This window comes from Scyliorhinus torazame, chromosome 7 (assembly GCF_047496885.1).
Source record: "Scyliorhinus torazame isolate Kashiwa2021f chromosome 7, sScyTor2.1, whole genome shotgun sequence".
Classification (NCBI taxonomy): domain Eukaryota; kingdom Metazoa; phylum Chordata; class Chondrichthyes; order Carcharhiniformes; family Scyliorhinidae; genus Scyliorhinus; species Scyliorhinus torazame.
In genome coordinates, this window is record NC_092713.1 from 243117606 (window position 1) to 243140632 (window position 23027).

Here is a 23027-nt window from a genome sequence, read left to right on the forward strand (position 1 = left end):
ACCTCCAGACTCGCCCCGAAACAGGGCTGAAAATCCGGCCCTACATTACTTATATTTCGTAATGTGGTGGCAGATGAACCTCGAGAGCAACAGAATCAGATATATTCAATACGATACCAAGAATCAGGCATAAACAACCCTAAACTGAATAGCTCAAATGGGAATGCAGACAGAGAAAAATAAATAATTCGCTGCTTCTGTTTTACGATTTGTGCGTGGATGTGAACATCACTGGCAAGACCAATATGTATTGCTCATACCTAACTGCCTTACTGCCTTGAGAAGGTAAATGTTCGTCTGTTGTTAGATTAACAGGGTATCAAACAATCTCCATAAGAATACCAAAAAGAGGATTTATTCTACTTTTTAAAAATATATTGGTTGCATACTTTGTCATCACTTCATAAAATATTGCACTCCTTGGTGAATTTTAATGACTGTTTCCTTGTATTTTTTTGTAGTTTTATTTGTTAGTTCTCTGGAAGCCTGCATTGTTAAATAGACCAGGCATTATACTACTGAAGTTTCATTGTCCATTAAGTGTTAATTGGTTTTTCCACAAATTCTTCTTGAAAATAGGTGAAGCTCTTATCTCTGCTTTCCCAAAGGCTTCACAGTCAAATCATTTTCAAACACTCATAGAAGAATAGTGCAGAAGGAGGCCATTTGGCCCATCAAGTCTGCACCGACCGTCTGAAACTGCACCCTGCCTAGGCCCACTCCTCCACCCTATCCCCTCAACCGCATAACCCCGACTAACCTACAGTTCTTTGAACATAATAAGGGGAAATTTTAGTGTGGCCAATTCACTTAACTTGCACATCTTTGGTCTGTGGGAGGAAACCGGATCACCTGGAGGAAACCCACGCAGACAGAGGGGGAACATGCAAACTCTACACAGTCACCCAGGGACGGAATTCAACATAGGTCACTGGCGCTGTGAGGTCAGGAGATTTCCAAATTTAGGCACAATTTCCCAGATGTTAGTAAGAAGAACTCTCCATATTCGACAAGGCTCAGTGTATCATTGACATTTCCGATGTCTAGGCTAATGCCGAGTGGTCCATCCTGCTCCATTCCTTTTTGGCTTCTCTGTAATGCTTTGATACACCTGAGTTACCTGCTAGGCATTTCAGAGAGCATTCAAGAGTCAACCACAATGCTGCGAATCTGGCGTCACAGGTCGGCCAGACCAGTCAAGAGTGGCAGGTTTCCTTCCCAAAAGGACGTTAGCGCACCAAATGTGATTCTTCAGTTACCCAACAAAATGTTTGGACAGAAATATGCAGTTCCTTTTCTACAAACATTTCACCAGGTCATCTTCTCTCGGGAAATTTGAAGAATTATTTTACTTAAGTTCTACTATTATAAGCTTCTTGTACTTATGCAGGTGCAATACCATTTGAATTGTACAGTGAAATATACAGTACCTTTTTGATTGCATCAAATGTAGACTTCCCACCTTGCCACGGTTTGGAATTTTTTCTTATACATGTCAGACTAGCCATGCTGTGCCATTTTCGATCTTCCAGTTTTTTATGGAACGCATCAGCCAGCAGCAACACACTGTCATATACATAGAGATTGGAGATCTGTAATGATTAGGCACAAAAGCAGCATTCAGCAAAAGTTGAATACTGAAATGATTATTCCCTGGCAAAGCGAACGATAGATTAATGCAATGCTTCAGCCGAAGACAAGCATGTCATTTCTGTAATTAATTCTTCCACCCACATTCTATAACATTGGAATATGAGGATTTACCAGTCCCCTGAGATAGCACTTTGATGGGAGGATAAAAGGTTTCTGAGGAGTCCACACCATGTGCATGGATAATATCTTATAATTTCACCAGAGGACTCAATTGAATGTCCTAATTAAAACAACTGAACTCCGTTAAATACATTTTGCAATTAGTTAACTTATTAATCAGTATTTTATGCAATTTAATGGTAAAAGTATAACCAGATCTGCTTTTTGATCAAGGTAGCATTTGAATTACAGCCAACTTGTGGAAATATAAATAAACTTAAAACACAGCATTACTGAAGAGACATCTTTATTCTGCAATTCAAAGAGAGCATATATAAATCTTTCTAAAAACAGGTTAGTTCTATATCAGAGGATGGAGGCACATTGAGATTGTTTCTCTCCCAAAAAGACACCACATGGACTTAATCTCAATGAGAATCCCCTCGTGTCAAAATGTCTTCTGGTACCCCTACATCAAGGATGGCATCACGAGGATTGGCCAGACACACCCAGAGACGTCAGGATATTATTCTTTAAAAAATGAAAATGCCACAAGCTAAGTCAAATGGATTTTCCACAGTCTCCAACAAATATGCCAAAGCAGGGCTTTGGTTTGCCACAAGCTCAATTTCCTGGCTTTGCATGGCAGACTTCCAGTGGTATTTCCAATGGTTCTGTAGAAATTTCAGAAGTTTTTTGGGATTGCAAATGCAGCACGTGAAGCCATGGAAATAACATTAAACAGGTATAAGGGGTTGGAATTTACCTTCCTGAAGCTGAGCAAGCTCCCATCAGAGGGCAAAACTGGAGGCATGCAGGGCATGCAATTTTAAATTTACCAAGCCATTCCAATGGACACCTTATTGCCTGGGGTAGTAAACTGCTGGGTTGCGACACACTGCACATGTAAAGTGCTGTCAGATTTGCCATGTAAATGTCTGTGTTACAATTAAGACGTTTAGTTATTTATTTTTAAAAATTTAGAGTACCCAATTATTATTGGTATTTTTTTCCAATTAAGGGGCAACTTAGCATGGCCAATCCACCTAATGTGCACATCTTTGGGTTGTGGGGGTGAAACCCACGCAGATAAGGGGAGAATGTGCAAACTCCACACGGACAGTGACCCAGGGCCGGGATTCGAACCCGGATCCTCAGCGCCTTAGTCGCAGTGCTATCCACTGCGCCCCACAATTAAAACGTTGATAAGATTACTGTGTCTGTAGCCTTAAATGTTGGCAAATGAAAGTGGTCACGTAACCTGTTCCAAAGCCTTCCAAACAGTAAGCAAGAATGGCTTGATTGTTAGAGGTCAAAGGAGAGCTTGAATTGTTTTACTGGGGAAAAGGTGCTAATTCTTTATGCTTGGAGACTAGAGGCTAACAGTGGAGACTGAGAGTCTCCAAAATCCCAGAGAGGTATTGGAGGTATTGGTTTTAAATAGTTGTGTTGTAAACCGTCCATTTGCTTCCCAGATGAAAGGATAGCTAATTTGAAGTTCCACCTGATTATAACATCAATATGATTCATGTTGCCGTGGAGAAGAGGGAAGAAGAAACCATTTTTGAGATCATGTTACAGGCTTCCCTACAAATAAATGAATAGACAGATAGATAACAGAGATTCTGAGTGGGCAGCAGCGAGTATAGGACACTTGGCTTTACAAGCTACTACAGCCAGATGTGGGGTGCCATAACCTGTATCTGAAGAGTCATCTGCAGCCTTCTACGGACTCTGGGAGATTGTTCTGGAATTACCAGGGGGAACAATAATCATCAAACCCACTTCGGTGAATTTAAGAAACTCCCTGAAAACTGAGGTAAGTGGTTGGAGATGGTCACTCCAAATTATAAGGTGCCAGGTGCCCCATTGTCAGGCCAGGTAGCTCAAACACAACCCTCTTGTAGCATGCCAGGAGATGAGGCACCTTGGAAATTCCGTGTGTGCACACGCCACCAGTGAGTACTGATGGATTCGCACCCAGTTGGCATGGAACACCACAATTCTTGATGAATTTACACATCCCATTCCCATTTGAGTTCGCGGCCAGTTTGTAAATGAACTTCAGTTCACATTCAATTCATATCCCAATTCAACAGGAATTTAAATTCGCAAGCCGGTTCATATTGACTTTGTATCCAGTTCGCAAGGAATCTGCAATCGGGAACAATCTCCCTTCCCACCAGTGTTGCTGTTGATAATTGACAATTCATTGGTGTCCAGCTGGCCCCTGCACTTTGGCTCGCTGTTGAATCGTGACTGGTAGCAGTTTGTGCAATATGACCCTGGTGCCTTCACACGCTGTCGGTTTCCCGGCTTTCGGTGGTGCGAGTAGCCTGAATGTTATGCTCACTGATTTGGTCTGCCGGGGGGCGTGGATTTAATCTGTTTTGGGTGCTGGGTGAGTGAAAGCATTACGGCAGCACGGTAGCACAGTGGGTAGCACAGTTGCTTCACAGTTCCAGAGTCCCAGGTTCGATTCCCGGCTTGAGTCACTGTCTGTGCGGAGTCTGCACGTTCTCCCCGTGTCTGCGTGGGTTTTCTCCGGGTGCTCCGGTTTCCTCCCATAGTCCAAAGATGTGCAGGTTAGGTGGATTGGCCATGCTAAATTGCTCTTAGTGTCCAAAAAGGTGAGGTGGGGTTACTGGGTTACGGATGTGGGCTTAAGTGGGGTGCTATTTCCAAGGGCCGGTGCAGACACGATGGGCCGAATGGTCTCCTTCTGCACTGTAAATTCTATGATTACTCAGTGAAATGAGGAAATAAGAATCCATGGGAAGCTGAGAGCAACTCTGGACTATAATTATGTGGAGAGTGCAATGTGTGATGAGTGGGGTTCTCCCCTGTAAATGAACATACACAGGTGAATACTATCTGTGGGATTTACACTTGTTTGTTGCTTTACCCAAAAATGTAAGTCCAGTTTTCTGGTATCTTAATTTGAACATTAACAATGAGTGCTGAGCTGTCCAGAAACCATTTAATCCTGGGTAATTGTGAAGAGCTCAGCTATTACCCCATGGTTTTGGACTTCTAGATCATTCTTGATGGACAATAGAAGCTGATCATATGTCTGGAATTGTCTTCAGATAACACATTGTACTTATAGAACCCCTTAAGTGCAGAAGGAGGCTATTCGGCCCATCAAGTTTGCACTGACCCTCCGAAAGAGCACTCTACCTGAGCTCACTCCCTCACCCTATTGCTAATCATCTCGATCCACCTATCCTTCACATATTTAGACTGTAGGAGGAAACGGGAGCATCTGCATGAAATCCACACAGACACGGCAGAGAAGGTGCAAACTCCCACAATCATCCAGACCGGGATCGAACCCGGGTCCCTGGCGCTGTGTAACCACTGTTCCACTGTGCCGCCTATCTGAAGACAAAGTGTATTGCACTGATCGCCAGCTGCAAAGCATCAGCTGCAGAAAGGAAAGTGGACCCACGCCTTTTTAAACCGGGAGACTATCACCACCAAGGTCTCCCAGCTGAATTTGTATCCAATCCGACTTGTGAAGAATGTTGACTTCTAGGAAAGGAGAAACTGCAAGTGATGGACTTAGCAAACTGCTAGCGTTGGTGGCAGCGTGTCACTCGCCAGCGAGTCTGTGAACATCGCAGGTGTGGGGCCAGTACCATCGCAAATCTTTTATAGATGTCTGTCAGAAATCCATCCGGTCCCGGCGCCTTTCCTGCCTGCTCTCTGTTATATTACTTGAAATAATATGTGTTATTTAATTGTTTATGCCGAGAAGTTCTTAACTTTTATGATGATGAATACTCAAAGTCGTCCAGTGATAACAAATAATTTATTGAGTAACTAATCAATTAACTTGATTTAATACTTTTGCTAGCAGTTAAATTAAACAAGATAGAATTAGATTAAACTATGAATATTATACTTGCGCTCTGAGCTAACTACACACTTCTGTTCTTTAGTCACAACACACCCGAAGAGAGCGGGAACACAAACTGAGCTCGCATTTATACCCCCTGTTAGTGTTGCCCCCTAGTAATCATCTTACGGTACTGACTACACATTAACCCTTTATGTATATACATATACAGAGATCACTACACTCTCCATGACTTCTCAGAGTTCTAATGGTGCTTCCAGTCCCCGTTTCCTATCCTCCCCCACGACTGGCATGTCAAGTCCATTGAGCAACCGCCTCATCCTCAGGTCCCCTTCGGGGGGGGGGGGGGGGGGGGGGGGTGGCGGGGGACATGTACAGCCCTTGGTAGAAGGCTTTGACCTTTTTCGAACCTGCTACCTGTCTGCCGTTGTTGACCCTGATCTGTGCTATTTTCCTCGGCTGCCTGCTTCCTCAGCTGGTGAGCCAGCAGGCGACTGGCTTTGTCTCCCTGTTCGTAGAAGGTCTCCTGTGTCTGGCGGAGTTGATGCACTGCTTTCCTCCTGGAGAGCAAGTCAAAGTCCATTTGTAGCTTTTTCTTCTCCACCTGAAGCTCTATGGTCGGGGCTGCGGAATATGGGTCTTTCTCCAGTATGGAGTTGACTGGCTGTTGCCTAGCCGCCCTCTCTTTCCTTTATAGGTGATAATCTCACCCTTGATCACAGTCTTCAGTGCCTCCCAGAATGTGGAGAGTGAGATCTCCCCTTTCTGGTTATTGGTAATATACCCGGTAATATACCTGGGTGTGCTAGTGCATGAGTCGCAAAAAGTTGGTTTACAGGTGCAACAGGTGATTAAGAAGACAAATGGAATTTTGTCCTTCATTGCTAGAGGGATGGAGTTTAAGACTATGGAGGCTATGCTGCAATTGTATAAGGTGTTAGTGAGGCCACACCTGGAGTATTGCATTCAGTTTTGGTCTCCTTACTTGAGAAAGGACGTACTGGCACTGGAGGGTGTGCAGAGGAGATTGACTAGGTTAACCCAGAGTTGAAGGGGTTGGATTACGAGGAGAGGTTGAGTAGACTGGGACTGTACTCATTGGAATTTAGAAGGATGAGGGGGGATCTCATAGAAACACATAAAATTATGAAGGGAATAGATAGGATAGATGTGGGCAGGTTGTTTCCACTGGCAGGTGAAAGCAGAACTAGGGGGCATAGCCTCAAAATAAGGGGAAGTAGATTTAGGACTGAGTTTAGGAGGAACTTCTTCACCCAAAGGGTTGTGAATCTATGGAATTCCTTGCCCAGTGAAGCAGCAGAGGCTCCTTCATTAAATGTTTTTAAGATAAAGATAGATAGTTTTTTAAAGAATAAAGGGATTAAGGGTTATGGTGTTCGGGCTGGAAAGTGGAGCTGAGTCCACAAAAGATCAGCCATTATCTCATTGAATGGTGGAGCAGGCTCGAGGGGTCAGATGGCCTACTCCTGCTCCTAGTTCTTATGTTCTTATGTTCTATGGCTTGTGATATTGTCTTGCAAAAAACCTCGTCAGCAAGGAAGGTCATGCTCAATCTCCATGGGGGTTTAGGGGCATGGCCCATCTCCAACCTCATATCCATGCAGTGTGCAGCGTGGTCGGAGATCATGGGCGTCATTCTCCGACCCCCCGCCGGGTCGGAGAATGGCCGTTGGCCGCTGTGAATCCCGCCCCCGCCCAAGTCTCCGGTACCGGAGATTGGGCGGGGCGGGAATCGGGCCGCGCCGGTTGGCGGGACCCCCCGCTCAATTCTCTGGCCCGGATGGGCCGAAGTCCCGCCCAGAAATTGCCCGTCCCGCCGGCGTAAATCAAAGCTGGTATTTACCGGCGGGACCAGGCTGCGTGGGCGGGCTCCGGGGTCCTGGGGGGGGCGCGGGGCGATCTGACCCCAGGGGGTGCCCCCACGGTGGCCTGGCCCGCGATCGGGGCCCACCGATCCGCGGGTGGGCCTGTGCCGTGGGGGCACTCTTTCCCTTCCGCCTCCGCCATGGCCTCCACCATGGCAGAGGCGGAAGAGACTCTCCCCACTGCGCATGCGCGGGAAACTGTCAGCGGCTGCTGACGCTCCCGCGCATGCGCCGCATTTCTGCGCCAGCTGGCGGGGCACCAAACGCCATTTCCGCAGCTGGCGGGGCAACAAACGCCATTTCCGCCAGCTGGCGGGGCGCAAATCCCTCCGGCGCCGGCCTAGCCCCTCAATTTTGGCGCCAGTCGGCGGACATCGCGCCGTTGGGGGAGAATTTCGCCCCAGGATCGTGGGAGTATTCCACTCTTACTTCCCTGGAAGCATCGTTTGCATGAGAACTCCTTCTCCCCGGAGTGTGTGAACCTCCATGGGTCCACTGCCCCTATCTGCTCCATAAATATGCTGAGTTCTTTCGCCATGTTAGAGGTCTCACCATTTTGGTGTTCAACTTGTCTGCCCCATGATGAGTCGGTGTGTGTCTAAGTTGGGAATTTCCGCCATGGTCTTCTTTATAAACTCCATGTCATCCCAGTTGGGCGTGTACATGTTACCCAGGATCATTGTTGCCCCTTCCAGGACCCTGCTGACCATAACATACTGTCCCCTGGGTCCATAACCATCCTCGTCACCATAAACACCATCCCCTTACTAAGCAATACGACCCTCCCAGCTCTCGTCCCGTGGCAAGAATTGTACCACCCAGCCCTTTCTTACCGCAGTTGGTCCTTCTCCCACAGGTGTGTTTCTTGGAGGGAAACAGTGTCGCCTTTCATACTTTTCAGGTGGGTGAAGACTCTTGGTCTTTTCACTGGGCCGTTAAGACCCCTGATGTTCCAGGTGAATATTCTGATGGGGGGTTATTGCGCTGCCACCCCGCCCCCCTCCTGCGGGATCAACCATACTTACCTTGAGGATGTGTCCCTGGACTCTGGGGTTTCCCTTTGTTAGAGGGCCATCCAAAATGGCCCCAATCATTGTACTCACCATGAGATCGGGCCCCTGTGCTGAGAGGTTTCCAAGGGTCAGCAAACATGGCCACCAACTGTGTGTATGCCATGGAGGTGAGCCCTTGATCTCTGGGGCTTCCCTTTGTTTAGAGACCCTCCAAAGTGGCTGTTTGTGGTACCATCATGTTCCCTGTTGCTATGTGTGGCCTGCTATAGCCAGAGTAGAATCCTGCACCCCCCCATCCCTTAGTTCTGCCAATGGTTCTGCACCTTCCCCCCCCTTCCCTCCCCCAACTGCCACCATTGCCCCCACCATTCCCCCCCCCCTCTATCCCTTTGCCTGTACCCCCTCTTGAGATGTTTACCACCACGTTGTCAGGCGTTCTCTCTCCCGTGGAAGATGCTCCGCGGCCCCACCCACCCCACCAGTGCTTCCTGGCACTATATTTCCCGCTAGTGTGCTGGCCCTCCTCCCGGGGGTGGTTTGAGTCCCTCCTTCACCCATTGTTTTTCTTTCCTTTTCCCTCTTCCTGTTTCACCCTTTTTCCTGCGCTCTGCTGCCCTCGTCCCCTTCTTTCTGTGTCTTAATTTTCAGTTTTAGAACGAGGCGGTACAGTCCCGAGCAAGTTGTCTTTTAGCCTCTCAGTCTTTCAGGATGGTAACTTCACCTCTGTTTCTGATGCTGCATTCCCAGTCCGGTCTTTTGGACGGACCCGTCTGCGTCTGCAGGGGCCATAAAATAGTGCTCCTTGCCCTGGAATATTACAATAGTTTGGCTGTGTAGAGCATCACAAATCTCACCCCATGTTTGAACAGGGCCGCCTTTGCTCTGTTGAATTTGGACTAGCGCTTGGCCAGTTCTGCCCCAATATCCTGATAGATTCGTATCTGGTATCCCTCCCACTTGCAGGTTCTCATCTGCCTGGCCCTTCTTTCCCGTCTTGGTACTGGTGCATTTTTGCAATTATTGCCTTCAGCTGTTCCTCGGCCCTGGGTTTCGGCCAGAGCGACCTGTGAGCCCTGTCTATCTCTAGTAGGCTGGGGAAGCTGTCCCTTGCCATCAGGCTTTTCAGCATCTGGGCCACATAGTCCATGGGATTCCTGCCTTTAGTTCCCTCCGGCAGTCCCACTATCCTTAGGTTTTGGTGCCTCGACCGGTTCCCTTGATCTTCTACCTTCCCTTTAAAGTTCCCCTGGGCCGCCGCCAACCTTGCTATCTCTGTCTCTATGGCGGCAATCCAGTTGCTCTGGTCCATGAAGGCCTTTTCTAGCTCCTTGTGCTCCCCTGGGCCTCGAGTCATCTCTCTGCTTTGTCGAGGGCCATCTGCGTGGCAGCCAACATGTCTGTGACCCGTCACCTTGACCGCTGCCTGGATTCCAAGTCTTATGTCCTCCTTGAGCTCCTTTAATGCTCTGGTGAGGAACTTCCTCCAGCCACCCACCGGTGAGGGGGAGCTCCATGCACAGCTTGTTGGCCCCTCTCTTTCAGGTGCGGCCAGGGTCCGCCGTCTCACTCGCCAGTTTCTCCGGGCTCCTGTTGCATCCCGTTTTCTTGTGGCCTCTGGTGCAGCTGTTGCTTGACATTTTGGTCTATATTTCATTTGTAGGTTGAAGTGGGTGATGCTTTTTTCCTCAGTCCTGGTGGGTTACTTTCAGTTAGAAGTGTCTAAATTCGATTTCCTAGCAGGAGAGCCACCTTCCGTGTGTCCAGTCAGCACATCCCCGCCACTAGAAGTGGAGACATCCATCTCTTTGAGGGAACCTTACAATAATCCCGGATATGCGGATACATTTATTCAAACCAATGGCAAGAGATTCAGCTTTCTGTTGATCCTATTCTTAACAGAATTGGGTGCGGTATCTAGGATTTGAACCAACTGGACTAAATCAAGACAAACGTGACATTAAAAACATAAATTGGAAGCAAAGGGGGGACTTCAATCTCTGAAATAGTTTCTTTCTGCTGGTTTAGCACACTGGGCTAAATCGCTGGCTTTTAAAGCAGACCAAGGCAGGCCAGCAGCACGGTTCAATTCCCGTACCAGCCTCCCCGAACAGGCGCCGGAATGTGGTGACTAGGGGCTTTTCACAGTAACTTCATTTGAAGCCTACTTGTGACAATAAGCGATTTTCATTCATTTTATTCATTCATTCATTTAAAACAAAAGGACAACAGCAGCAGGTTCTGTGTGATAGTACAGCTGCGCAACTGCTAGTCTCTCATTGAGTGGTAGCACTCAGCAGGTAAGACTTTCATCATTGGGGACCCCAATGTAAGGAAGGCCCGATGGTGATCACTCAATTGCCTGGGGAAACTTAGGCGTCATTCTCCGACCCCCCCAGAGGGTCGGAGAATGGCCGTTGGCCGCCGTGAATCCCGCCCCCGCCCCCGCCGAAGTCTCCGAAGGGAGAAAAGTCGGCGGGGCGTTAATGGCGCCGCTGCCGCGGAGAATGTCACGGGTCTGCGCAAGGCAGCCGATTTTCGGCCTGCCGATATTCTCCCTTCCGGATGGGCCGAAGTCCCGTCGACGTGATGACCGTTCACGTCGACGTGAATCAAACCTCCTTTTCATCGGCGTGACCCGGTGCTCCAGGCTCACGCCGACCAGCGTGGAGGTGAGTGACGGCCTGGGAGGTTGGCTCTGGGCAGGCAATGGCGTGGCCACCGTCTGAATGCGTGAGGAGAGGTGTGTCTCGGGTTGTGTGTGTGTGTGTGCGGCGGGGGGGGTGGGGGGTGGGGGGGGGGTGTGGTTAGAGTAGGCTGGGCTCCGGGGGAGTGCCGGGTGGGCGTCCGTGCCGGGGTGGAGGTTGGGGGGGGGTCCGTGCTGGGGTGGAGGTTGGGGGGGGGGTCCGTGCCGTGCCGGGGTGGAGGTTGGGGGGGGGTCCGTGCTGGGGTGGAGATTGGGGGGGGGTCCGTGCCGTGCCGGGGTGGAGGTTGGAGGGGGGGTCCGTGCGGGGTGGAGGTTGGGGGGGGTCCGTGCCGTGCCGGGGTTGAGGATGGGGGGGGGTCCGTGCTGGGGTGGAGGTTGGGGGGGTCCGTGCTGGGGTGGAGGTTGGGGGGGGGGTCCGTGCTGGGGTGGAGGTTGGGGGGGGTGTCCGTGCTGGGGTGGAGGTTGGGGGGGGGGATCCGTGCCGGGGTGGAGGTTGGGGGGGTGTCCGTGCTGGGGTGGAGGTTGGGGGGGGGGTCCGTGCCGCGCTGGGGTGGAGTTGGGGGGGGTCCGTGCTGGGGTGGAGGTTGGGGGGGGTCCGTGCCGTGCCGGGGTGGAGGTTGGGGGGGGTCCGTGCTGGGGTGGAGGTTGGGGGGGGGTCCGTGCCGGGGTGGAGGTTGGGGGGGGGTCCGTGTTGGGGTGGACGTTGGGGGGGAGTCCGTGCAGTGCCGGGGTGGAGGTTGGGGGGGAGGGTCCGTGCTGGGGTGGAGGTTGGGGGGGGTCCGTGCCGTGCCGGGGTGGAGGTTGGGGGGGGTCCGTGCGGGGTGGAGGTTGGGGGGGGGGTCCATGCCGTGCCGGGGTGGAGGTTGGGGGGGGGGGTCCGTGCTGGGGTGGAGGTTGGGGGGGGTCCGTGCTGGGGTGGAGGTTGGGGGGGGGGGGGTCCGTGCCGTGCCGGGGTGGAGGTTGGGGGGGGGGGTCCGTGCTGGGGTGCAGGTTGGGGGGGGGTCCGTGCCGGGGTGGAGGTTGGGGGGGGTCCGTGCTGGGGTGGAGGTTGGGGGGGGGTCCGTGCCGTGCCGAGGTGGAGCTTGGGGGGGGTCCGTACCGGGGTGGAGGTTGGGGGGGGGGTCTGTGCCGAGGAGGGGGATGGGAGGGCAAATGAGTTGGTCCACCTGGCCAGGTGCCTGCGTCCAACAGTTGGACCCATGCGGTCCATGCCACCTGGCTGGGGGGAAGAGGGGATATGGGCAATGATGACATGTCGTCGTTTCCATCCCCCCCCACCAGGCCGTCATGTTTTCAGATCATCCAGCGATGTTGGCCGCCGTGGTGGCAGCCGCTCATGTCTATGTTGCCCTGGATGAGGAGGAGGAGGAGGAGGAGGAGCGTGCCAGAGAGGCGGCGCAGGCTGCCGCAGAGGGGCAGGCGGCAGCCGCCCAGGCTGGAGGGACACCTGACCGACAGGACGAGGAGGGGGAGGAGGACATCGCGGCCCCACGGCAACGGAGGCACCCGAGGGCGCCCCGTGTGTACCGGCCCCGGCAGTCATACCAGGACCTCACGGACCGGGAATGCAGGAGGAGACTCTGGATGAGCCGGGAAACCGTGGCACACATCTGCCACCTGCTGGCACACCTGTCACCGCGCGGCACTGGCGGGGGACACCCTCTCCCCGTGTCCGTCAAGGTTACGGTGGCCCTGAACTTTTATGCAACGGGGTCATTCCAGGCACCGAGTGGGGACCTGTCCGGCATATCGCAGACATCGGTGCACCGGTGCATCTGGGCAGTGACAGATGCCCTATATGCCATGGCGCACCGCTACATCCGCTTCCCCGTGGACCGGGCCAGCCAAGATGCCCGGGCCGTGGGCTTCTCTGCCGTGGCCGGGTTCCCCATGGTCCAGGGCGCGATCGATGGGATGCATGTCGCCGTGCGGCCACCTGCAGATAACAGGGCCGTGTTCACTAATAGGAAGGGGACCTATTCCATGAACGTACAGGTGGTCTGCGACCACCGCATGATGATCCTGCACGTCTGCGCCCGTCACCCAGGCAGTGTACACGAGTCATTCGTGTTGTCGCGGTCATCCATCCCCGGCATGTACGAGGAACGCCATCCCCGGCTGAGGGGCTGGTTGCTGGGCGACAGGGGCTACCCATTGCGATCGTGGCTGATGACGCCTATACGGAGGCCACGCAATGAGGCGGAGAACCGCTACAATGATGCCCATGTAACGACAAGGGGAGTGATCGAGAGGTGCTTTGGTGTGCTGAAGATGCGTTTCAGGTGCCTGGACCTCTCTGGGGGCACCCTCCAGTATCGGTCAGATAGGGTTGGCCGCATCATTGTGGTGTGCTGCGTCCTGCACAACATAGCCCAGCAGAGGGGCGATGTGCCGCAGGCAGAGGAGGGCGAAGTGGAGGAGCAGCAGGAAGAGGCCCAGTCCTCCCAGATGAGGGGGATGGGGGCAATGGTCAGGGCAGACGGGGTAGACACAGGCGGGTGGCTGTCCACCGTTACCGGCTGGCCCAGCGGGCACGGGACAGACTGATAGACGCCCGCTTCACTGACTAGATGGGCGTGGGAATCGGGTAGTATGGCCACAGACCGCACACCATGGCAACAGCCAACCACCCACACCCCCCACCCATCCACCCACCCAGCACCCTCACCCCCCTCCCAACCCCACCCACCACACCCGCATGCACACCACCCCCCCCCCCCCCCCATTGCCGATCCACCTGCGGCACAACGGGCCGGGCTCACACAGTTGCGGGTGGACGCGTGTCTATCGCAGGCCATGGAGGATGATGACAACCCGCCCTGCGGTGAGCTCCTGGCTCTACATCGTTGGACTATGTCTGACCCATGGCCACAGTACCACCATCCACCCGGACCATCCCTGCATGCGGCTGTGACACTGCAGCGCACGGTCCCGTCCTCTGCCCGGGGGATGTTGATGGCGGCCCAGGGGGAAGGGGGCAGACTCACCTGGGGCTGAGGTAAGACCACCCCTCACACACACACTTGCGCTCAACGTACATGACACCCCCGCACACTTTGGACAGAGCACAAAGGCAGCTTCGGTAGGTGTAACATTGACTTTAATAACCAAAGGAGTTCATGCACGTGCCCGAGCGTCTAAAACTCATCTGTGCCCTGCACCCGTGCCAACTTACTCAGTGTCTAATTGTTTGGCCTTACGGGCCCTTTGACTACGTCTACGTGGTTCCCCAGACGGTACAGCAGAACTGGAGGTGGACTCCTGTGATTCCTGCCCTCTGACACTGGATCCCTTCGGCGGCCGTTTCCTGGGCGTCCTGGCCTAGATGGGCCAAGCTGCGGCCCGGGCGACTGGGATGGCGAGCTGCCAGCCTGTCCTGCCCGTTGCCCACCCGATGCACCTGGGACGGAAGGGGGGGAGTCCGCGGTGTCGCGGTGTACCGGGACCTCCCCTACAGAGGGAGCCGGGACGGACCACACCACCTCCTCCTCCCTCGGGGTGCCCGATGGCCCCCAGGCCTATACATGGGTGGGGGATGCGAACGGACTGGCCATCCGACGCCCCCCCGACATCTGGCGCTGCCAGTCCTGGAGGCCCGTGCTGGTATCGACAGGGGTCTGCAGGTTTGCAGCCATGGAGCTCAAGGGGTTGGCAAACCCTGTCTGTGACAGTGCGACGTCGGCTCGCACATGGCCACTGGTGCCGTTGCCCTCAGCGATGGCCTGCAGAGACTGGGCCATGGCCTGCTGAGACTGGGCCATGGCCTGCTGAGACTGGGCTATGGCGTTGAGCGCCTCTGCCATCTGGCGCTGGCACTGGCTCATGGCCTCCTGTGAGAGGGCAGCCATTTCCTGGGCCACAGACGCCGCCTGCACGGAAGGCCCCAGGCCTCGCAAACCGTTCCCCATGTCTGACACCGTTGCACCCATTGCCTCCACCGCGGACGCCACCCGTGCGGTGTCAGCCTGGGTGGCACGCATGACCGGCACCACTCCCAGCTCCTGGACGCGGGTGGACTCCTCCGCCTGCGACCGCAGCCGCCGCAAGCCGCCCGTCACCCTCTTCGCTCGTCTCCGGGTCGGTGGTTGCATCGGATCTATGTGTGGGTGTGGTAACTGCAGGAACCCGGGATCCATCTGGGCGGCAGATGTTCGCTTGGGCTGGGCTGCCCTCCGACCGCCCGGTCCCTCTGCTGCTCCTACCTCCACCAGTGAGTGTACCAGACGCCTCATCACTAAAGTGCCCAACCGTGGTGAGTGTTTCTGCGATGGTGGAGGGTGTTGGTGACAGCAGTGGCGTTGTGTCGTGCTCTTCGTCCCACTCTGAGTCCATGGCACTTTGGGGTGGGGGTTCGTCTCCACCCATCCACTCTGAGTCACTGTCCGGTATTTCGTCTTCCTGGGTAGTGCTATCCCGGGTAGGGGTGTCCTGGGTAGTGCTGTCCCGGGTAGGGGTGTCCTGGGTAGTGCTGTCCCGGGTAGGGGTGTCCTGGCTCGGATGTGACGGGGGCCTGTGGCTGCCCCCCTCGTCGCTGGGTGGTCGCTCCCGCACGTGACGAGGGTGTCGTCTCCCTGTTGCTCCAGGTCTCTCCGTCTCCCGTGATGTGCGAGGGGCATCCTGCGGGCGTCGCATGCTGGAGGGTCCGGGTCTCTCCGTCTCCCGTGGTGTGCGAGGGGCATCCTGCGGGCGTCGCATGCTGGAGGGTCCGGGTCTCTCCGTCTCCCGTGGTCTCCGAGGGGCATCCTGCGGGCGTCGCATGCTGGAGGGTCCGGGTCTCTCAGTCTCCCGTGGTCTCCGAGGGGCATCCTGCAGGCGGTCTGCATCTGCGGGGATGGGTGCCTGGACGTTTGGTCCTGCGATACACAATGAAGCATGCATGGTTAGACATCAGGCAGTGATCAGGTGATACGGGGGAGGGGGATATAGGGGAGGGGGGATATGGGGACGGGCTGTCGGTGGCTCACTCGCTAGTACGCCCCCGACCTCTGCATCAGCAACCTCCCGGTCCTCAGGTCCGCCAGCCAGTTCCAGGGCCCTTTCCTCGTGTACGGTCAGTGGCCTCTCATCAGCGGGCCCTCCTGCAGTCCTCACATGCTCCCTATTGTTGTGTGCGCGCTTCTCCTGTGGGGGGGGGGGGCAGGGATAAAAGGCAACAGTGTTAGGCAGGTATACGAATGCACGCCATCGGTTGCGCGTGCATTGCAGAGGTTAAGGTTAGGGCTGGATTCACTTGGGGATATGGGGGAGGGGGGATATGGGGGAGGGGGGATATGGGGGATATGGGGGAGGGGGGATATGGGGGAGGGGGGGATATGGGGGATATGGGGGAGGGGGGATATGGGGGAGGCTCACCCTGCCTGCTCTGACGAGGTCGTTCACCTTCTTGTGGCACTGGGTGCCTGTCCGTGGTGTCAGGGCCACAGCGGTGACGGCCTCTGCCACTTCCCTCCACAGACGCCGGCTGTGGCGTGGGGCAACTCTGCGGCCGTGCCCGGGATACAGGGCGTCCCTCCTCTGCTCCACCGCGTCCAGGAGCGCCTCCACATCGCGTGACTCGAACCTCGGGGCTGAGCGATGGCCAGCCATGCAGTCGGGTGTTGCTGTCTGGTGTTCCGGTCGGGTGGGGGGGAGCAGCGCGGCCTTATGAGCCGTCACGCCGTGCAGCGCGTATGACGCTGCACGGCGTGAACCACTGCGCAAGCGCGAATCCCGTTACGTCGCTGCTAGCCCATTTCGGGCCGGAGACTATCGACCCATTTTTCCGACGTGACGCAAGTCGGATTTGCGCCGTTTTTTGCGCCGATCGGAGGACTTTCCGCCGATAACGGAGAATTTTGCCCCTTGTTTCTGTCGGGCCTCTTCCAAGGACCTGGCAGGATTTACCCGCTGATTCTCCACCCAGTGGGTGAGATCCCTGTCGGTTTGACCGAATTCCGACTGGTGTTTCTTGAAGCGCCATAATGCATGGAATCTTCTTTGTGTCATTTCTAGATCAGCTTTAAAGACGAGAAGCTGAATTTAAACGTCGCAATATTGTGCCATACATTCAACTAAATACTTTTATATGAATTTTGTACCATAGCCTTATGTACACTAGTAGAGGGTATAAAATGCACCAGCTAGAAAATTATGGGCTAGATGATATGCATGATATGCAATTTTCTGATCCACTCAACCAATGTGATTGTAAATTCTGAGGAATTTCACTGACATCCATTTAAAACAAAATAGTGCAACATATTCATCTAAATATTTTTGCGAACATCTGAGGCTTTAATTAATATATAACACATGCCCAAGCATTCCTAATGCAAAATGTAAATGGCTGGAAAATCATTGGCGAATGATGAACTGTACAATTTCGGACCCCTTTGCGCCTTCGCAACTTTAACAATTCTACGCTTAGGTAGTGTGATACTGCTCTAACCTTCACCTTTAAAAGAACTGAGGGGTAGGATGGAGGGGTTCAACAATTCATGGGTGTTATTCATTATGCACTTTCAAGGATTGGATTACATCGAACATTAGTGGATGGGAGGGTTGGGGGGAGGGGACTGTATGTGTTAATGGCGACTGTGGGTGCTTCCTGATTCTTTTTTGTTATTTGTTTATGTTAACATGCGGGCAGTTGTTTGGGGGTTGGTGGGAGGGTGGGATTGTTGTTGTTGATATGGGGATTGACATTATATTTGTTACTGCTTATTGTTTATTGTTGGTGGGTGTAAATTTGGGAGAAAATGTGAAAAAGGAGAATAAAAATATTTTTTTTAAAAAGCAATGTATGAATACAAAATCTTTGCACATATTTTCAAAGGCCAATTATTTATCAGTGAGACATGGCTCCTAAAAATGTCAAAATCTGAACATATTTTGTGTGTGCGTATGCAAAAAACACCCAGGATAGCTTTAAAATTGCTCACAATATTGGATTGCTTTTATACAACATTAATTATCACAGCTCTACTCAGATGCATACTTATCTTTTAATCGAAACATCACAGAGAAATAATATTATTTGTACATGAAGAGCAAAATCATTAGCAAGCGATTATTGTCACATTCCCTACCTCCATATGCTGTGTGAAGGGATCTTTCGGATTGCACATCACAGAAGAAAACCGGTGAGTGTTTCTCAAACAGTACTGGCTCTTGCTTTCTGACATTGGGAAAATTTGCCGAATGACAGTCAGCCTGCCAGTCAATCTCTTTGCGAGCTCCCGAATATCTGCGTCATTTATTTCCTTAGTTTAATAAGAGATAAAATAAAATAGATTATTGATTAGTTAAAGGAATAGCCTTCTAAGTTCACTTCCTAGATTGTTCACGCAAAGGCAAACATAAGTCAGACTCAAAATAAGTTAGGAATGTTAATCTGCATCTGTAGGAATCATAATCAAAGACAAACATTTTTATTGGTTTATGTTATTAAATACAAAAATGTTTTCCTTTTGTAAATTCAGGCAGCACAATTATAGCCACTAAATACAATTTCTGATCTATTACCAACTACAAACTAATCCTGATCTTTCGATCTGCACAACTGTTGCTTAATCATTCAATATTTACAGTGCATTTGTACTGCAAGCTTTGGATAGGTGTAATGCACTTTTGACTTGCACCAACAATGAAGTGACAATGTATTCTTGAGATCGAAACATACTTTGGAGTGAGACACCGTGGAGTGGGTCGTCTCATATAATTTTGGTTTGTCACTGAATGTTTAACCCGAGACATATAGGGCTGGATTCTCCGGTCCCCCAGCTGTGTGTTTCTTTCTTTTTTAATTTTCGAGTACCCAATTCATTATTTTTTCCCAATTAAGGGGCAATTTAGCGTAGCCAATTCACCTACCCTGCACGTCTTTGGGTTGTGGGGCAGAAACCCACGCAAACACGGGGCGAATGTGCAAACTCCATATGGACAGTGACCCAGAGCCGGGATCGAACCTGGGACCTCGGCGCCATGAGGCAGCAGCACTAATCACTGCGCCACCTAGCTGTGTGTTTCTTGGTGGTGCACTGTTCGCTGGCAGTGGGATTCTATACTCCAGCCACTTGTCAACGGGATTTCCCATTGAAGTCGCCCCACTCCGCCGGCATACCCAAGGGTGGAGGTGTGCTGCCAATGGGAACAGAGAATCCCAACAGCCGGAGAATTCTGTCCATAAAGTGTTTTAAGGCATTTAAATCCTTGAGGAACTTCACTAAACCTCAGTGGTAGACTAAGTGAACCAACATTTGTTTTTGTATATTCCTAATTGTTTCCAAGTTGACATTCTACACCCACCCACCCCTCCTCCAGACCTTCTACAAATTTACATTTCTAGCTGCTGGAGAGTCTTGCCTATAACTGGACCCAGGCAGCTGACCAATTTTCTGGTGGCCAAAACTACTTCAGTTCTGACAGGCAGGAGGAAACAAAGTGCACGCTGTACTACTTAGTTTGAACCCAAAATGAAATTGGGGTGGAATCTGACCATACTTTTCAGAATCGGTTCCAGTGAGAAAACCGTGGAGAATCCCATCGGCACTATCAGTGGGAAAACACACCATATATTCAGCCTCTTTGACTAAATTATTTTCCACGTGATTCACACCATGCTCGTGGCAGCTTGCCTCTGATACGATCACCCTGGGAAAACTTTATTTCTGTAATCAGTGTGGCTCTCCTTTCAAATGCCTGCTCAGCAGTCCCCAGCCCAAGTCCAATAGGGGGCAATGACTGTCATAAAGACTGCACCATGTTTTACAGAGGGAGCCCTCAGCAAACTTCTTGATGTGGTCAAGCAGAGGCAAGAAGTCCTCTCCCCACAATCAGGCAGACATTCAGCAAAGTGACCAGCCACCACCTGGCTGTGGCTGTGATTGTCAGCAGCAACTCACTCCAAAAATGGACACAACTGCAATGTCCTCAGAAGATGAATGAACTTGGGACTTCCGGGGTGGTGGCACGTGCATGTAACAGACAGTCACACTTTAGGTAGCTCCCGTGCAGGTCCCGGTACTTCCGGCTTTTTTGCCCTTTTTCTCGAAGAATCTCCGGGCTATAACCCGACGGCCTGGCAGAGCAAGTGAAGTTTAACTGCGGGATGTCAAGGCCAATGTCAAAGGGAGGTGGAGGAGACAAAATCACAGGCACCAAGCCCAACTAAAGAGTCGGCAAAATGCAGGGGATTGGGCCATGCGCATCCCCCTGAAAATAATGAGGGGATGATGGTTAACGGACTGGAGATGTTTGGTGGCGAGATGGACAAACGATTTAAGAGGCATGGCTAAGGAATGAGGGTGTCTTTTAAAGCTATGATGGAGGAGAATTTGGGTCCGATTAGCTTGGCAAGACAGCTAAGGTGATGGTGAGCAGGCTGAGAAATTGAAAGGCATGGAGGGGATCTTGACTCAGCATGCTGACTGACAAGCATCGTTGGAAGCTGAAATGGTGCTTGTCAACAACAGAAATAAGGGCCTCAAAGCAAAACTAGATGACATGGAAAACCGGTCCAGATGCATGAACCTGCGGCTGATGGGTCTGCCAGAGGGAGTCAAGGTGCAAGGCTAACTGAATGTTTCTCTGTGAAGTTTTCCTGTACAATCAAGGAGTGCAGTTTGGAGTGGTGTACCCAGCAAAGCTGAGAGTCCCGTTTGACTCAAAGGACTTTTATTTCGAAACTCCGGAGCCGGTGGAGATCTTCATCAGAGATCATGGACTGGGCGCAGTTTGAGAAGTATGGATGGGCTGTGTGGTGGTTGGTGTTTTACTGTTTGTGTTCATGTTGATTCGAGTTGGGTTGAGGTAATGGTAGAGATGGTTAGATAGGGGGTATTTCCTCTGTTCTGTTTTCATGTTAATTCTCTTTTTCGGGCTCAGTAGTTTCGGGATGGGGTTTTTTCTTCCCCTGGTGTCGTTTTTTTATGCAATGTGGTTGGGAATGAGGACCATGGGGAGGAGCGAGCCTGGGGCAAGAGCAAAGGCATTGGTTAAGGAATAGGTGGGGCCTGGGGGTGATGGACACCTTGCTAGCACTAGGAATTAGGCTACTTAATGGAAGTCAAGTGGGGGGTAGAGCTGCGACTTGTTGGGCCAGTTAGGTTAGGCTCGATGAGTCTTGAAGGTTGAGGGTGGGGGTGGAGTTAGTGGAGGTGGCAGGATGTCTGCTAACTTGGGGGGTGGAACTGACGGTGACCGGGAATTTTTCTTCCATCATTCGGGTGAGGCAGATCACCATCTTAGGTGGGCCTGTGAATCATCAGTGATGCTATGGCCTATTGCGGTGTAATGGCTGACTCGAGGTTGAGGGGGAGTAGGGGTGACAAACCCCTGATGAGGGTGGTCAACTGGAATATGCGGGACCTGAGGAGCCCAGACAAAAGAGCACGGGGTTCTGCTCATTTAAAGAATCTGGGGGTTGACATGTTGTTTCTCCTGGAGACCCACATGCGCGAGTGGGATCAGGTGCGTCTTTGGAAGGCTTGGGTGAGCCACGTCTTCCACTCAGGGTTCGATATCAGAGCCCGAGGGGTGACAATTGTCATTAATAAAAGGGTCCAGTTTTGTTCGGAGATGGGAATAGCAGATGCTGGCCAGAGTATATTTCAATAATGGGGGTATTAGAAGGGAAACAGGTAGTGTTAGTGAATGTATACGCCCTGAATTGGGACAATACAATTCTCATGAAGCGGTTGTTGGCAACAATACCAGATAAAGATACCCACCAACTTATTATGGGCGGGGATATGAAATGTATGCTCGATCCGAGGGTGGACCGCTTTAAGCCAAGGTCGTTGGTGCCGGGGTGGGGGGATGGCGAGGCATTATTTGCATTTATGGAGGAAACGGGGGGCAGACCCTTTGAGGTTCAGGCATGCTGGGGAGAAAGAGTTTTCGTTCTTCTCTGTACACCATCTTGAAACACCAACAAAATAGTGTCTTAGAATCTCTGCTAATTATTCAGGAACAAAAGTACGTACTATATTCCAACTACTTTATCCAGCCACAGCATTAAATTTATTAAACTTGATTGTCAGAGTATAAAAATCCTTGAAACTACAGGCTCGAACATTCCATTCCATTTTTGGTATTTTTTTTAGTGTAAAGTCAGACATCTTTTTGTACTTGAACCAAATTGAGCCGTGTGCCATTCGCCACAATTTTTTCATCTCACAATTACGCCCGCTCAAAGTTCCATTTTCAACATTTCCTGTAATCTGCCCATAGAGTCCCACAGCCAGCTATGACCCCGCATTTTCTGTTTTATAATTCCAATGCATTTGGATCAATTATATTGGGAAGTGAGGCACACTTGTTTGTGGGATCAGGTGAAACAAGCAGAACTGCGGAACTTCGGAGCCTGAAGATTGTGTCTGTCAAACCCTTCATTTCCTCCAACTAAGAATGTTATTTTGAAGCAATTATAATTGACATTCTAGAGACATAACCTAGGAACCGCTTCTGGAAGTCTGCACGCACCCCCCCCCCCCCCCGCCCCCTCCCTGCCCACCCATCCCCACTGTCCCACTCTCCCCCTGCAGAATCTTCGAGATAAAATACAGCACTCCGCTGCAATTCCATTCAGTTAAAAATAGTTTTTTTAATTGCATTATTATGAAGAAAGAAGATTAGCAGGAGAAATAGCAGCAGAGAATGTAGAGAAGGAGAATGAGATAGTGTTTACAGAGGTTGTATTGGACCAATCATTAAATCCCTCAAGGAATATATGGGTAACACAGGCTTCATGAAACTTTAATCCTCAGTAAGAATTCATTCCATCAAAGAAGCTTGCTGACTACCTGAAGCCACTCTGATCTCCCCAATCT

General features: G+C 51.7%; 1 protein-coding gene across 1 annotated transcript in view; it reads right to left on the reverse strand.

Annotated features, from left to right (window-relative positions):
- The window catches only part of LOC140426923 (glutamate receptor ionotropic, delta-2-like), a 758287-nt gene that overhangs the window by 282916 nt on the left and 452344 nt on the right, over positions 1-23027 (reverse strand). The window contains exons 7-8 of the mRNA XM_072512211.1: positions 18285-18458; positions 1431-1592 (exon numbers count right to left, since the gene is read on the reverse strand). Of these exons, the coding sequence (XP_072368312.1) occupies positions 1431-1592; positions 18285-18458 (336 nt within the window). The remainder of the gene's footprint in view (positions 1-1430; positions 1593-18284; positions 18459-23027) is intronic.